Below are 16,985 nucleotides of genomic sequence, written 5' to 3'. Positions count from 1 at the left end.
TTTTAGGATTTTTTTTTTTCTTTTTTCTTTTAATCAGACTTCTGTTAAATTATAGCTTACATATATTTATATATTTTCTTGTTTGTTATTAGGCAGTGAGGAATTCTATATTAACTCATTTTAACTGTTTTAATGACATCTGTGTCATGTTTAATGCTAACCCTAAGATTACTTTACACATACTCATTTTGACCCATAGAAATTTTCATTAAGAAATTAGTTTCTGCTTTTAAAGACAAAGTTCACTCTTATCATTTTCTGCACTGAATTGAGTCTGTGGTGGTTAAAGGTACAGTCAGGACGTTGTGATGTGGAGTAGTGACAGCAAGGCACTACCCACTGGACTTTGGCTTTCCACTACGACAATCATCTCCCCATGCTATATAAATACAAATGTGAAACAGACACCCTCACACTGTTTCAGCACTTGCAGCTTAAAACTGAACATCATGAAGGTGCTTGTGGTGCTTGCACTGGCTGTATTTACAGGTAAAAAATCTAAAATTTAATGTTTCTGACTTGATAACTTTACAGAGTGCACTAACAATGCAGTTTGATCATCCTGAAATGTTCCATTAACAGGTTGCCAGGCCAACTTGTTTTATGCTGATGAGCCCAAGCCACAGCTGGAGCAGCTGACAGATGCTTTCTGGAGCTATGTTGCAAAGGCAACTCAAACTGCAGAGGAAACCGTCAAGATGATCAGGTCTTCCCAACTGGGACAGGAAGTCAAGTAAGTCAAGAACATTTACTTGCAGAACACAGTTGTTTATAGCATTTCTAGCGCCTTGAGAAGAAACCTAAATGTTCTTCTTTACATCGCAGTGCTAGGCTGACCCAGAGTGCCGATATGGCCAGCGAATACGCCGTCACCCTCAAGAAACGAATGGATCCTCTGACTGAAGAGTTGATGACCAAAATCACCAAGGAGGCTGAAGTGTTGAGGGAGCGTCTGGTCCAGGACTTGACCAGCGTGAGAGACAAACTGGAGCCCTATGGTGACAACCTCAAGAGCCAGATCCAGCAGAGAGTTGAGGAGCTCAGGACGGCCATGGCTCCATATGCAGACATGGATTCTGAGAGTCTGAAGGCCACTTTGCTTCAGAAGAGCGAGGAGCTCCGAGGAAACCTGGAGCAGAGCGTGAAGGAGCTGCAGGCTCAGCTGGAGCCGTACACTACTGACATCAAGGAAAAAGTGGACCAGCGTCTCCAGGAGTTCCAGAAGACTGTGACCCCCCTGACTGAGGATTTTCAGGCCCAGATTAGAGAGAGAGCCCAGATGGTCCAGCAGAGCCTCACACCATACGCTGAAGACCTGAAGGAAAAGTTGAACCCCTATGCACAGGACCTGCAGGCTCAGCTCACCGCTCTGTATGAGTCCTTCACCAAGAGAAACTAGATCCACAAAAAAAGACTTCTTTTGTCACTGTATCAGAACTTTAACACTTGACATATTTGATCTATGTTTTCCCCCATTTATTCATTCTACCATACCGTACACTATAGCAAAAAAGTAAAACTTTGATAATGTTTCATTAATTACTATGCAATATCCATCCTTTACATTTGGAAATTCTCTTTTTTTCTGTGTAAAGGTGGATATTTATTTAGTGAAAACTATTATTTTGAAAGAAAAATGTGTGATATTCATATGTTCTTTTATTCCTGTTAGTAAGTTTAAAAATGCACATTGTATCTCATTTTAATGATGAATAAAATATTATTTATTAACATAACGTTGCTTTTGTTGAAGGATTTATGTGAGTCATACTCATTAGCAAATCAAACAAATCCCTGATAAGAAAAAAGAAATCAAACAAACTACTACTTTTTTTTTCTTTTTTCACAACTGTGCCCTAAATTAAACACAACATAAATATACAACTTAATAACTGTTTAAAAAAAAAAATCATAGTGATCTTCTAATCTAAACAATAAACTGACTGTTCAAAAATGTAAACAGGAACAAACCCTGTCAAAATACCATAATTATTGTTGTGATGCGACATCAAAGGCTGGCCTATATTTGTTCTTAAGTGACTATTGCTTTTAGCTACGCAGAGAACGTGATGATCTGTTGTGACAAAAAGTCCTGATCAGGAAATTTTGTCATGAAGTAATCATGACAGTCAGGCTCTACCCACTGGACTTTGGGTTTCAATTGCGACAATCATATCTCTGTGGTATATAAATGGAGATATGCAGTCGCTACCTCCACAATACAACTTCAGACTGGACGGCGTGAATTTAAACACATTGACAGGTTATTATTAGAAGGGCCAAAACAATTATTTTAATATATCTGTATTTTATTATTATTATTATTATTAATATTTTATTTTATATTTAAATGCTTAATTAATTAACTGATCTATTTTTCTTACAGGCCAAAACTGGAAATGATGAAGATTCTCCTGGTCATTGCATTGGTGGTGTGCACAGGTTAGACATATTACAAAAACAGATTGAGTAAATATTATCACAGTGGTACTGAAAATATCTATTGTCTTTAAATGTATTATATGCACACTATTCATATTACATTTTATTGTGGATGGCAGATTTTTTTTTTTTTTTTTAATGATGATAATGAATAATAATAAAACACAGAGCTGGGTAGATTACTTACAAATTGTAATCCATTACTGATCCCCAATTACATTACAAAAATTGTATTTAGTAATGTAATCCATTACATTACGCATTTTAGGTAATATAATCTGACTACTGTATTCATTATACTGTATTTATTTAGATTACTTTTACGTTTATAACATTGTTTTAAATAGGAAAATGAGTAGGAAAATATATTCCATTCATTGTTATTAGCAACATGAATTGCGTTAAATATTACATTATATCAAGGTTTCCCGAACTGGGGTTTGTGAAAAAAATGCATGGGGTTGTGAGTTTAATGAAAAGCTAATAATTAAAATGAATGTCTGCAGGTTGCCAAGCCAACCTATTCTATGCAGATGAGCCTAAGCCCCCGCTGGAGCAGTTGACTGATGCATTCAGGAGCTATTTTGAACAAGCCAGGACTAGGACTTCTCAAATGGAACAAGAAATCAAGTAAGTTGAGAAAACATATACCTGCGGGAAGCTGTTGCTATAATAACTTCCTTCCATTTCTAATGCCATGAAACTGAAGTGATAAACTAACAGAAAATGTTTATATGGCCAGCCAGTACACCACAAACCTGAGGGAAAAGATGGATCCTCTGGCTAAAGATCTGATGACAAAAATCACAGAAGGTGCTGATGTACTGAAGGAACGTATAGAGATGGAAGTGAGTGCTGCGAGATGTGCGCTGAAGCCCTATATTGAATATGTCACCAGTCCATTTGAGAAGGGTGCGGATTACATAAGAGAATCCCTGGATTTAAAAGATTTGAAGGCCACTGTGCTCCAGAAGGGCGAGGAGCTGAGAGAGAGACTGGAGCAGGGCGTGAAGGAGCTGCAGGCTAAGCTGGACCCCTCTACCTAAGGGAACCATTTATTTGATTTGATTTCTATGATATAACAATTTGATTACAGAATCAAATATTTCACACAACACAGAGCACTCAAACAGGCTAAAATGTAGAGATTTCCTCTTTGGTAAAAGAAATAAAAAAAGAACCTATGTTTTGTCAATGACAGCTAGAATATATGCATAAAACATCTTAATATAGCATTTGTATTTATTTCTGATGCATCATTGATTGTTGCATTGACTATGCTTTCATTTTCCACATAAATTGAGTTGTAAAAAAAAGTTTTACTTGTTTTAGAGTGCAATATATGTTTTTAAAAGAGATTTTCATTTTTCCTTATGCAACCATGTTTAAACACAATGTTTTAACACAATGTTTTTGCTAAACTGTAGAAGAGCTATATATTCAAATTTGATAGTCCAATAAATTCTGTAGAAAAACATATGTTTCCTCATTCATGTGACCAAATATATATTCTTAACTCTTAGGGCTGTCAGTCCATTAAAATTTTAATCTAATTAATTACATGATGTAATTACATGATGTGTTGATTAATTAATCTAATAACTGTTGTGTTAAATGAGAAAGCATCAAGTAGACATTGCAAATTGTAGCTTTAGAAAGAAATATTTTATTTGATTCAACATAAAATGTATTACACATAAATATTTAGGCTGCAGTGGCCTAACGTAAACTATGGCACATAAAATATCATTTGAGAAACATCTCAATATTTTTTGTTCATATAATGAAAGTCATGGTATCCAAAACAGCTTTGTTACCAACAGTCTTCAAAATACTTTTTATTATTATTATGGTTTTTTTTTTTTTTTTTATGAAATGATACTCTAAATAATTAACTAATTCTGCCAGCAGGTAGCGGTTAATGTCTGTATGAGTCGTTTGTTGATTCATTTGATTCGTTCAAATAGCTGATTCATTCATTGATTCACAAAACGCGGATTCATTCAGAAACTAAACACCCTGTGCTGCATGGAGACCCACAACAATTCTACTATGGTTTCAAAAGTAATATGTTCTTTGCAAAATTGAGCAAAAACACGTAATATAGTGTTTAAAATATAACAATATCGACTTCTTATTTACTGAACTATTGTATAAAATCGCATTTAAGCTTGTGATAGATCAGCACACGTGTCATATTGCTCTGTGTAATATTGTGTGATATATGATGTATATAAATATGAGACAAAACACATACGGAGGCATTTTTTTGCACCAATATCTTGAATTTTAAGGTATAACTGCATTTACGGAGTTCAAAAAAGTTCATACAGTATGTAAACAATAAGGTACCAGAGGCCATGCTGTATTGTGAATAAAGCGTCATGGCTAACAATGCAATAACCCGAGTACTTTATTGCTTTCATTAAATGGTAACCACACAATAAAAAATATAAAAACCAAAAATTTATGTTTGATACCTTATGTTTTTAAGCAAACTCGTTAAATGTTGTCCTTCCGCTAAAAAAATAGGTACTGACAGCAGCAGTAAACAGTAAGAGAATGTTTCGATGTAACATGTCTCATCCTCATCTTTTGGAGCTCAAATAAAAACTGAGAAAAAAACTTTTCTCATCAGCTGTGTCTTTTTTTATTATTATTATTATTTTAACACCATACATGACATTTTCTCACACACATACATCTGCTTATCTCTCAGTGTATTTTGATATCATATCTGACACGTGGTCTCCTTCTTTGTCATGTCTTTCAGGCCAGCTGTGACACATAATACATGGAACAGTTTTGATGCTATATTATTGATTGTTTATGTTGCTAAGAGTGGTTGCTAAGGGTGTTGCACAGTGATACAGAGAATCATTGGGTGCAACTTTCTAACTGTAATCTGGATGCTGGTGAAGGATTTGCGCATGTATTATTAATTACATTGAAAGGAGTACTTACTAATCAGATGCAAAATAAATCTACATTTATCAGGGCATAATTCATGAAGAATTATGTTTTTTGAGGAAAACATTTCAGGATTTTTCTCCATATAATGGACTGATATGGTGTGCATTCTGGTTCAAGACAGTAAGTGAATGTCAAAAAACAATTGTATTTTCTCCCTCAACTTATAAAAATCATTAAAAAATCATCCTACATCGCTGCAGAAGTACCGACACAGTCTTTGTAAAGTGAACTTGCAAAGAAGATCAAACACCCTTAACAGAAAAAAGTAAAACAGTGATATTGGATGATTTTGAAGTTGAGGGAGAACATGAGATGGGAGTTTTTCCATATACTCTAACTGTCATGAACTGGAAAAAAAACAGAGTTCAGGCAGACCAAGACAAGACGAGCATTTGACATTAAAAACTATACAATTTGTATTATTTTTATGAAAATAACCGATCGTTACGCTAGATAAGACCCTTCTTCCACAGCTGGGATCGTTTACTACAGCATTTGGGATCGTTTGAAGCTGCATTTACCATTTACCCACTTGGGGCACCATAGAAGTCCACTATATGGAGAAAAATGATGAAATGTTTTTCTCAAAAAACATAATTTCTGAGTACATTATCTGTAAATTTTTGTAGACATCTCCTTTAAATGCATCTTCAAAGGGCTCTAAATCCCAGCCTAGGAAGAAGGGTCTTATCTAGCAAAACAACGGTTATTTTCTAAAATAAATAAATAAATAAACTGACAGTTTATAAACTTTTTAAACTCAAATGCTCATCTTGTCTAGCTCTGCGTTAACTCTGTGTATTCCGGTTCAATACAATTAGAGCAAGTTGAAAAACTCCTAATTTTCTCCTCCAACTTCAAAATAGTTCTACATCGCTGTAGAAGTACTGACCCATGCAGTGCTTACAAAGTGAACATGCAAATAAGATCAAATGCCCTTTACAAAAAAAAGATTAAAAAACAACGATGTAGGATGATTTTTAAGTTGGAGAAGAAAATGAGATGAAAGTTTTTCCACATACCCTAACTGTCATAAACCGGAATACACAAAGTACACACAGAGCTAGACAAGATGAGCATTTGAGATTAAAAAGTATATAAAATGCAAATTTGTTTAAAAAAGTAAATAATTGTTTTACTAGATAAGACCCTTATTTCTCGACTGGGATCGTTTAGAACACTTTAAAGCTGCATTTAAACTGCATTTTGGAAGTCCAAACTCGGGGCACCATAGAAGTGCACTATATGGAGAAAAATGCTAAAAAGCTTTTCTCAAAAAACATAATTTCTGAGTACATTATCTTTAAATTTTTGTTCTGGAAGTGGACTTCTCCATTAAATGCAGCTTCAAAGGGCTCTAAATGATCCCAGCCGAGGAAGAAGGGTCTTTATCTAGCAAAACGCTAGGTTATTTTCTAAAAAAAAACATTTACATGTTTTGCTAGATAAGACCCTTATTTCTTGGCTAGGATCGTTTAGAACACTTTAAGGCTGCATTAAAACCATTTTGGAAGTTCAAACTTGGGGGAACCATAGATGTCTGCTATATGGAGAGAAATGTTTTCCTCATAAAAACAAAATTTCTTTACAACTGAAGAGAGAAAAACATTTTTACTGTTACAGTCAGATTCAATGGTAAATTGTACATATAATAAACCTATGTCCAACATCTAAGTTTTTTGTCTTCTGTAGTAGACAAGTATTATGACTTGTATGACTTATATTAATTGTTTAAGTGAACAAACAGAGTTTCTGAAATCAACTCATTATTCTGTTCCACAACAGACTGATATGAGCTCTTTCATTTAACCAAAAAAGAAATGATCCTTCACTAAACTAACTTAAAAGAGTATCCCTGAAAGTTAACTTCACCATGAAAATGAAGTGTATTGGTACATTTATGTTCCCTTTTGCCTAAAAATGTAAGTTCCTTATAAAATGTTAAAAAGTTAGGAAGGTCAGACACTCATCAGTAGTTTGGTTCTAGGTCAAGAAGCGGCCCTTATCTTTAGGGGTTTAGCAGACGTGTGTAACCTGGACTGAGTGTTACGTGTATGATCCCTGATAATTCCTAGTAAGTCTCACTCGAGGTCAGTTTTTTAACCCTGGACAGGTTAGTTAAAAAAACAAACTGAAAGGACCTACTGCAAACTTTTCAGATATAAGAGACATAAGGCTAGGATATACATCAAAACTTTAACAGTGAATTTATCGAGCTCATAGATTCACCCAGGATCAAAAAACGCATATCTCTTCGAGTGATGTGTCAAATCTTATCAGGAAGTGAACAAAGTCTGGCGTCATTTGTTACTGTTATTAGTGCAAAGGTTCAAAATCAGCTCCTGTCTGGTTTCAAAGATTAAGAACCTCAGATCGAAAGTTTCATAAAGGGCAGAATTCAAAATGTCTTTATATTGAAAGTTAAAAGAACATTGTATGTTCTTGAATCCCTTGTAATTATTTAAAACACACACACACACACACACACACACACACACACATTATGAGGCTACAGAAACACTTTAGGACAAACTATTATTTCTTTATTTCTACCACACTGAAGAAATCTTTTACTTTAAGAATTTACTAAAGTCTTATGTGTTTATCTAAAATAATATTTATATTGAAATTTAGTTGTACAGTTTATTGTCCAAGAGTTATTATAGCCCGTATTGAATTCAGGAATCTTTAGTGATAATAGGTGCAGTCAGGACTTTATGATGTGGAGTAGTGACAGCAAGGCACTACCCACTGGACTTTGGGTTTCCACTATGGCAATCACCTCCTCATGCTATATAAATACAGATGTGAAACAGACACCTTCACACTTGTTCTTCAGACAGCACAGCGTCAACTGAAACACACTGACACAAGGTAAGAAGACCGCCTTACTTTTTAGTCAAGTTTAAGTATTGCACTTATGATTATGAATTCATAGTTGAAAAACAGAAGTGTTGATGAAAAATGTATTTTACTTGCAGACGCAAAGTAAAGACCATGAAGGTTCTTGTGGTGTTTGCACTTGCTGTATTTACAGGTAATATTTTCAAAGAAATGTATAATATTAAAGTATCTTATTAAATATGTTATTGGCTGGATAAATGTATATTCAAATCAACTGCTTTGCTCCATTAACAGGTTGCCAGGCCAACTTGTTTTATGCTGATGAGCCCAAGCCACAGCTGGAGCAGCTGACAGATGCTTTCTGGAGCTATGTTTCAAAGGCAACGCAAACCGCAGAGGAAACCATCAAGATGATCAGGTCTTCCCAACTGGGACAGGAAGTCAAGTAAGTCAAGAACATTTACCTGTAGAACACAATTGTTTATAGCATTTCTAGCACCTTAAGAAGAAGCTCAAATGTTCTTTGTTACATCGCAGTGCTAGACTGACCCAGAGTGCCGATATGGCCAGCGAATACGCCGTCACCCTAAAGAAACGAATGGATCCTCTGACTGAAGAGTTGATGACCAAAATCACCAAGGAGGCTGAAGTGTTGAGGGAGCGTCTGGGCCAGGACTTGTCCAGCGTGAGAGACAAACTGGAGCCCTATGCTGACAACCTCAAGAGCCAGATCCAGCAGAGAGTTGAGGAGCTCAGGACGGCCATGGCTCCATATGCAGACATGGATTCTGAGACCCTGAAGGCCACTCTGCTTCAGAAGAGCGAGGAGCTCCGAGGAAACCTGGAGCAGAGCGTGAAGGAGCTGCAGGCTCAGCTGGAGCCGTACACTACTGACATCAAGGAGAAAGTGGACCAGCGTCTCCAGGAGTTCCAGAAGACCGTGACCCCCCTGACTGAGGATCTTCAGGCCCAGATTAGAGAGAGAGCCCAGATGGTCCAGCAGAGCCTCACACCATACGCTGAAGACCTGAAGGAAAAGCTGGACCCCTACGCACAGGACCTGCAGGCTCAGCTCACCGCTCTGTACGAGTCCTTCACCAAGAGAAACTAGATGCTACCAATAGACTTTTACCAAATGCTGCTAATGTAATTAGATTTTAGATTCAGTTCAATGTGAAAGTATGTTCACTGTCTGTGGTTAACACTAACAACTGCAGCTGACCTTACAGTGACCTGATGGAAGTATTTATTAACAGCCATGTAACAAAACAAAAAGGTCCAATTAAATATGTGCATCTGTTTTAATTTGAAATGTTTTAATTTAATCTAAATAAATGTTCAAAGGAAACAAGTCTAAAATGTTTTTTTTTTCCTGGTCATGGGGTTAAGGTTTTAAGACCCAGTTATGTTTACTCTAGAATTCCCATTTTCTAATAAATGTTAAATGACATCAAAATAGGTATGTTTATTTTTTGATGTCGATAGCCTTAATGTATACAGAGATGCTAAATTTTGCATAAATTCCTAATTATATTACATAGTTTTACATACAAAACAACAAAACTCTTCATGACACAAATACAGTAGTATTTCATCAGTTGAATATAACTTTCTAAAAACAATGACAAGCTTCTGAAGTTTTTCTGAGATTTGAATATATACACCAATATATACATTCAAAAGTTGGTGTGATTTTTTTATTATTTTTTTTTTTAAACAGTGTTGAAAATAGTTGCACAGCCTAAAATTTTGATGAATAAAAAGTTGAAAAGAACAGAGATTACTTGAAATAGATTTTAAATTGATATCATACATCTTTTGTGTTTTTTTGTTTTTTTTTTTAATAAAAGGGTTAAGTAAAAATAATAATAAAAAACAATAGTAGTAACAATAGTAGTAATAGTTGTTAGTATCCTTTTTGTAATATTAAATGATTATTAGCTTTATTTATAACATTATTAGACATTGTGTCAAGTTAGGATGGGACACTATAATTTGTCACTTAGTCAATAATTGGACACTTAGTCAGACACCTAATTTAAGTCCAATCATTGAGTTACTATGTGGAGAAAGGCACTGCCATGTTCTATGTTGGCCTGTCCTGGGTTTTCACTGAATTCTCAGCTCATATAAATTATGGCTCCTGAACTTGTTTTATGCACCACAGATGCCACCTAGTGGAAGCCCACTATTATTTCAAGTCACTACATGAACTCGAGATTAGTGAAGACTAATTGTGAACCAATCAAGAGCCAACCAGAGTCATATAGATTCGCTAATGAATAACGCAGCCTTAACTACATGTTTGATAGTTAATGCATCAATTAACATTTAGAGGTTAGCCAGACCAAACAGTTTCTACAAGAGAGAATAATAAGTATTTTGACTTTAAAATAAATGTAAACAATGTAATATTGTCATCATTTAAACTATTCACATCTGCAGCTTTGTCATAAACATGGATGGATGGCACAGGATTAGTTTGTCGCTATTTTCACAAATCATCTGTATCAAATGTAGAAAATACTAAATACACTCATAAATGATCTTAAATAATCATAATCTCTTTCCTAAATAATCATAATCTCTTTCCTGTCAAACTCAACCTACTATGACATACACACCGTAAAAAAAAGAAAAAGATTTAAAACCTACAATCAACATTGATTACGCATACATTTTTCATGTGTAAACAACATATTCTACGGGTAACAACGTGCAGATGATACTTCTACATGTTGTTTATCAGTCTTCTACATGTTGTTTATCAGTTAAAATTCATGTTTTTGACCTCCTTGTCATTCCATAAACATAAGCCATGTTTACATGTAAAATATGCCACGTCAATAAGCTAATTAGCTAGTTGAAGCATATAGTACATATATAGACGTCCAAAAATAGTTAATTACTGTACATAACTTCATGAAAAATGACAATACAACACACATACAAACATTTCTTTAATTATTAATTTGGTTTACCAAAGCAGCACCAAAAACAAGCCCTACACACTGTAGTCCCTGTAGTTAATTTACTACTTGCTAAATTCAGCTCACGTCTTATTATAAATTATTAGTATTAGTACAACGAAAGTATTAAGCCCAGTTAAGTAATGGCTTTTCAAAACGTCAGCAAGTGGAGGTACAGTATCATCACTGTGTCTGCATGGAGAGTAAACTGCACTGATACCCAGCAAACCTTCCTCTGATCTCAGTGCATGTTTACTGTTTGTTGTTGTTTTTGGAAACTTTTCAGGAACTGTTCCACAAATGTTATTTGTAGGTTTTAATTCTTCATTTTTTTATTTAGCTTCACTTTGTATACATCACAGCTGGTTGAGTTTCACAGGAAATTGTGCATAGACCCTGACCCTGCATAGACAGAAAAGCAACGTGGTACTCCCGTGCGGCAAAGACTGACACAGAAGAGAAGAAATTGTTTAATAAAGTTGTTATTTTTGTTTTCTTTGTAAAAGTGTTTTTGCTGCTTCATAAAATTATGGTTGAACCACTGATGTCACATGGACTATTCTATTGATGTCCATACTATCTTTCTTGGCCTTGAGCGTGGTAGTTGCATTGCTGTTTATGCAGGGTCAAAAAGCTCTCGGTTTTCATTAAAAATATCTTAATTTGTGTTCTGAAGATGAACAAAGGTTTGGTATAGGTATAGGTTTGGAACAACATTAATTAATAATTATTGACAGAATTTTCATTTTTGGATGAACTATCTCTTTAAGGATGGCTCTTGTCTGGTTCATGATTAGCTCATGACTTCACTAATCATGAGTTCATGTTGAAATAAGTATTAATTCAGGTATTAGTACATGATTATTCATGTACCTTTGTTGCAAAGCGTTTCACAGCTCATGCAAAGCATTTGTTATTGACTGATTGCCAGTTCCTTTTTAATGGTTGCATGGAGGCACATGTTTGCTTCCAGAACATTCATAAACACCCACAGCATGATAAACGCATACAAATCCCACATAAACACCAGCAGCAACATGTCGGGAGTTGTTCTTGCATGTCTGTAAAAGTACCTGTTGTCCAAGAGTCTCCCACACACTCCCATCAGAACAAAAAAAACAACCTTAATCTTTCACCACACACAAGGAAGCTAATCCTGCCATTTCCAAGAGTTCACCGAGACACTACACTCCCGGAAAACAGCTGCAACCAGCCTGAGCTGGTTTATTGTTGCTCTAGCTTGTCTCCTGAACATCCAACGAGTGCCACTAAAACAGAAAACCACATTTGCCTGAGCAGCTTAGGCTAATTTAAGAGGTTTTTTTTTTCCCCCAGCTGAAGAGCACTAGTGACAACAAGTTAAGATTATGGGTTCATTACCCCAGAAATTCATGAACTGATTAAATGTATACATTTACAAAAATGTCTGACAAATCCATAAAAGTAAATTGAAGTGAATCTGATACGGCGAATGAAAATACATCACTTACACATTTACCATTTCCACTCTGTAATATAGCTCTTATCACATGTTTTGCTTTTGGATTTATATTTAGACATTATAAAATCACTATTATAAGATTTACAAATCACTTATTTGGCAAATTTCAGCATTGTTTTGCACTGAAGTACGAAGTACACCCTTAAAAATAAAGGTGCTTCACGGTGCCATATAAGAACATTTTTTGTCTAAATGGTTCGATAAAGAACCTTTAACATCTGAAGAACCTTTCCGTTTTACAAAAGGTTCTCTGTGGCAAAAGAAGGTTCTTTAGATTATAAAAAGGTAAGAAGAAGATGGTTCTTTAAAGAACCTTTGACTGAATGGTTCTTTGTGTAACCAAAAATGGTTCTTCTAAACTGTAAAGAACAATTTGTTAGTCAGCTTAAAATAATTTGCAACCTGGCTGCCTTAAAACTTTGAGTTCAGTCAACTCAAAAAAAAAGTTTATTCAACTTGAAATGTTAAATTATACTGAGTGACAACTTAGACATTTGAGTTGAATCAACTTAAAATTTTAAGGCAGCTGGGTTACTTATCCATCTGTTAAGTTTAGCAAACACAAATATCTAAGTTGTTACTTAGTACAACTTAACATTTCAAATTGACTAAACTTATTTTAGTTGACTAAACATAACATTTTAAGGCAGCAGGGTAACAAATTATTCTAAGCTGACTCAACAAATTGTGTTTTTTTTTTTTTTTTTTTGTATGGCATTCCTGTGAAGAACCTTTTAAAGCACTTTTTTTTAAAGAGTTTTCAAAAAAAAACTCATTATTTATTCACACAAATAGTCTATTCTGAGTTCAAAATTTGGCAAAAGCTGGCTTGTTAACGATCTTTTCAGGCCCTCTCTCATGTAAATCACATGCCCATTCACAAACATATTGTGACTTTTTTAATTTTGTGATATTAATATTAATCACTTTTCCCTCTAAGGCAACAATATTAAATGTTGAATGACCGCATGACTTACAATGGGAAAAAAATAATAATAATAAAATAGGGTAAGCTTACCAATTTTTGTTAGTTCACTTGGACATTGCCGTCCTCATTTTAATGTTTTTTTTTTTCCTTCATTTTTTCTGTTCTATGCCCCAGTACGTTTCTCTCCTCTATTCATTTTGGTCATTTGACTGTACTGTGACAATATGACTTTTGATTATTTAGTATGTTTTATTAATGTGTTACGCATTTGTGCCACACTTCTCAGAACATATTCATGCTAGCTGGGTATTTGGTATTTTTATATGTTGTTGTGGGTCATTTGCTAATTCTGCAGACTTTTAATTTTGCATTTTTTTTGTGCAATGATGTTGGATAATCCAATTTGAACAGAGTACTGCATTCTTAATGGTAACTAAAAGCATAATCGGATTGGCTAAATATATTTGTCTTTTAAAAAGCATGCAAGGGATTTAGAATTTCTAGAAGTTGAAGAATGATGGGCGTTCAAGTTTTGCTGAGATTTCTGCTGATGGGCCTGATCATTTGCACTTTAGCAGCATGAAATAACAGAGATGAGGGGTCAAGAAACTGATTAAGATGCAGAGGACTGATTTCTTTGAAACAAAGCAGCTGAGAGCCCTTTGACCTGGAATGCCTGGCTGTTGAAAACAATGACTAATGTAGACATTCAACCTAACTGACACAACTGCGAAATGAATCACAGACCACAGAAAGCAAGAAAAGAGAAAAACAGTGTCAGGGTCACTAGAGTTCATCAGTCCTCACTGTAGGCCATTTGTGCTGTGTATGTGTTAAGTGTATGTGATAAATTCAACCATGAATATCAGCTTGAGTTGTGGCTGTGATGTAGCTGCACTGAAGAATAGATGGTATCTCGTGGGGGAGCAGCGTATAGATCCTCTCACACGGTACACTGGATCTAGCAGCCCTATTCTCCTAAATGATGAGTTGGCTGAGGTTACATGCGTTCATTACTTACTGTTCACCTTTCACACATTTATCCAAAAACCACATGGGACATAAACAACCAAGTCCTTTCATGAGTTCATAATTAAATCATCACGCTGAATTTAGTTTTGTTTGTTTTGTTTTTCAAGAGCAGGATAGTCTTTGGTTTCAAACCACATTTTTTCAAATGTAATTATTATTAGTTGCAACAAAATAATTCAATTATCATTTTGGTGAAACCACATATCTAACACTTCATGGAGAAAACTCAAAAAAAAAAAAAAAAAAAAAGTTCAGCACCTCGTAATTGTAAGCCCATGAAACATGTTTTGTTCAACACTTGGCACTGACCTTCCCCTTATGAAAGCAGTGTTATCAAAAACAGAAAAAAGGCTTTCATCTAACTAATCCATTAGGAGCACAATAGGCCTAAGACATTTAGCAGTCCATAACAGTCAACACTTTTTGAATCTTGCCTCTTTTTGTTTTTCTTTTATCTATTCAAAATTTATTTTTCTTGAAGAGCTGTCAGTCATTATAGTTTGTGGTATTCAAATGCTGCCCTATACTCTCCATTTCAAAACACAACCATTGGAAATAGGAAGTTTCTATTTTAATATGATGCATCAGCATTTAATGACAACCAGACATTACCTCAGTGCCAGTGGTCACCTTGGTTCATTGCTCACAGTTTGCAATAATTCATTTGTCAGATGCATTATTCTGAATCAGAATAGACACAGTGCAGATATATATTATTATATAATTATATAATATATATAATTTGACACACATACACTACCAGTCAAAAGTTTTTGAATTGTAAGATTTTTTATATGTTTTTTAAAGAGGTCTCTTCTAAAATTTCGAAATATTTTCACTATTTAAAACAACTGCTATCTATTTGAATATATTTAAAAATGTAATTTATTCCTGTGCTCAAAGCTACATTTTCAGCAGCATTACTCCAGGCTTCAGTGTCGCATGATCCTTCAGAAATCATTCTGATATGCTGATTTGTTGCTTAAGAAACATTTATTATTATTAACAATATTTAAAACAGTTGAATACACTTTTTTTCCCCAAGTTTCTTTGATAGAAAGATCCAAAGATCTGCATTTATCTGAAAAAAAAAAAAAAAAAAAAAAAAATTGTAACATTATACAATATAACATTCAAAAGCAAGGCGTTAGCATTTTGGAACTTTGGAATCACAGGAATAAATTAAATTTTAAAATATATTCAAATAGAAAATTGTTATTTTAAATGGTAAAAATATTTCACAATATTACTGCCTTTGTTGTCATTTGAATAAAACATATGCAGCCTTGGTGAGCAGAAGAGACTTCTTTTAAAAATATAAACAATCTTACTGTTCAAAAACTTGGTAGTGTAATAAAATGAAATGTTACACTAATAAGAAAGAGGAAAAAAAATGTGGAAGGATCAACATGTACTATTGAAAAATCTACAGAAGAGTATATGAATAATAATCTACTTCTGCATGTGCAGTGATCATACTGGGGCCCTGTGCATACTAAAGCCATGTTTGTTTTCTCCAGCTGCAGGGGTGAATCAGACAGAGCTGAGCCAGGAGAAAGGGACAAGTTGGGACAAGAGGCTAAAGTTCATTGAAAAGGTAGAATCAAATTGTGGGTGATAAGGCCTTTCTTACGTTGTCACGGAAAAAAAAAAAACACAATTACCCAAGGCTTTTCGACCAGAAAAAAGATTTTAGAAAAGAACACAATCTTGCTGAGTTGTGTTGTGAGTTTAGAAAAGAAATTTAAGGCTGCTTTCATTATGTTAACACTTTATAGGGAATACCAAAGAATGTCTTATCTTGTAAGATAAACTCTAGACCATATAGACGTGGAAGGGCATTTTGATCAAACAGGCTGCAATCAGCAGCACCTAGTTTGAAATTCATGACGTTACTACATATTACATCATAACTGAGCTTACTAAACAAAATGACTACACTAAAGGAAACTTTTTTATATGCTATAATATATAAAATTTATACTGTCCTTGTTTTTAGACCACCATTGTAATTGCTCATGTAAATGCTAATCCAAATATGTGAAATGAGCAATAGTATGGCCAACAGGTCTCTATTTAAATGCTAATAGGGTCATCTATGCAAATCCAGGCCATTGCAGCAAAACATAAACAATAGTGTTGGCGCCTGCATTAATGTTCGTGTCACCTTCAGGCTCAATTGTCCCTTTAATCACGAAGGATTTGTCTTACAAGAACATTTACAATTGTTTGACTTTTTAAATCGTCCGTCTGAGAAGAGGAGCTTTAATTTTTTCCTCCGCGCAATTTATGACTG

General features: G+C 34.6%; 4 protein-coding genes across 4 annotated transcripts in view; all 4 read left to right on the top strand.

Annotated features, from left to right (window-relative positions):
- apoc1 (apolipoprotein C-I) overlaps positions 1-16,985 on the top strand; it is an 82,069-nt gene that overhangs the window by 55,346 nt on the left and 9,738 nt on the right. The window lies entirely within an intron of this gene.
- LOC127178115 (apolipoprotein A-I-like) lies at positions 373-1,736 on the top strand. The gene is made up of 3 exons (XM_051130785.1): positions 373-489; positions 583-733; positions 826-1,736. The coding sequence occupies exons 1-3, from the start codon at positions 450-452 to the stop codon at positions 1,397-1,399; spliced, it is 765 nt and encodes a 254-aa protein (XP_050986742.1). The 5' UTR covers positions 373-449; the 3' UTR covers positions 1,400-1,736.
- si:dkey-7f3.14 (apolipoprotein A-I-like) lies at positions 2,170-3,919 on the top strand. The gene is made up of 4 exons (XM_051130795.1): positions 2,170-2,263; positions 2,387-2,442; positions 2,949-3,072; positions 3,185-3,919. The coding sequence occupies exons 2-4, from the start codon at positions 2,400-2,402 to the stop codon at positions 3,486-3,488; spliced, it is 471 nt and encodes a 156-aa protein (XP_050986752.1). The 5' UTR covers positions 2,170-2,263; positions 2,387-2,399; the 3' UTR covers positions 3,489-3,919.
- On the top strand, positions 8,218-9,564 carry LOC127178117 (apolipoprotein A-I-like). Its single transcript, XM_051130787.1, has 4 exons — positions 8,218-8,289; positions 8,397-8,452; positions 8,554-8,704; positions 8,797-9,564. The coding sequence occupies exons 2-4, from the start codon at positions 8,413-8,415 to the stop codon at positions 9,368-9,370; spliced, it is 765 nt and encodes a 254-aa protein (XP_050986744.1). The 5' UTR covers positions 8,218-8,289; positions 8,397-8,412; the 3' UTR covers positions 9,371-9,564.

Source organism: Labeo rohita, chromosome 16 (genome assembly GCF_022985175.1).
Source record: "Labeo rohita strain BAU-BD-2019 chromosome 16, IGBB_LRoh.1.0, whole genome shotgun sequence".
Taxonomy (NCBI): domain Eukaryota; kingdom Metazoa; phylum Chordata; class Actinopteri; order Cypriniformes; family Cyprinidae; genus Labeo; species Labeo rohita.
This window is presented reverse-complemented; position numbering and strand designations above follow the sequence as displayed.

What these genes read in the sequence shown, in the direction of transcription:
- LOC127178115 (XM_051130785.1), top strand. Translation starts at nt 450, where the DNA reads ATGAAGGTGCTTGTGGTGCTTGCACTGGCTGTATTTACAG. An exon ending in TGCACTGGCTGTATTTACAG is followed by an intron (nt 490 to 582) that starts GTAAAAAATCTA and finishes TTCCATTAACAG; the next exon opens with GTTGCCAGGCCAACTTGTTT. An exon ending in CAACTGGGACAGGAAGTCAA is followed by an intron (nt 734 to 825) that starts GTAAGTCAAGAA and finishes TTTACATCGCAG; the next exon opens with TGCTAGGCTGACCCAGAGTG.
- si:dkey-7f3.14 (XM_051130795.1), top strand. Translation starts at nt 2,400, where the DNA reads ATGATGAAGATTCTCCTGGTCATTGCATTGGTGGTGTGCACAG. An exon ending in TGCATTGGTGGTGTGCACAG is followed by an intron (nt 2,443 to 2,948) that starts GTTAGACATATT and finishes GAATGTCTGCAG; the next exon opens with GTTGCCAAGCCAACCTATTC. An exon ending in CAAATGGAACAAGAAATCAA is followed by an intron (nt 3,073 to 3,184) that starts GTAAGTTGAGAA and finishes TTATATGGCCAG; the next exon opens with CCAGTACACCACAAACCTGA.
- LOC127178117 (XM_051130787.1), top strand. Translation starts at nt 8,413, where the DNA reads ATGAAGGTTCTTGTGGTGTTTGCACTTGCTGTATTTACAG. An exon ending in TGCACTTGCTGTATTTACAG is followed by an intron (nt 8,453 to 8,553) that starts GTAATATTTTCA and finishes CTCCATTAACAG; the next exon opens with GTTGCCAGGCCAACTTGTTT. An exon ending in CAACTGGGACAGGAAGTCAA is followed by an intron (nt 8,705 to 8,796) that starts GTAAGTCAAGAA and finishes GTTACATCGCAG; the next exon opens with TGCTAGACTGACCCAGAGTG.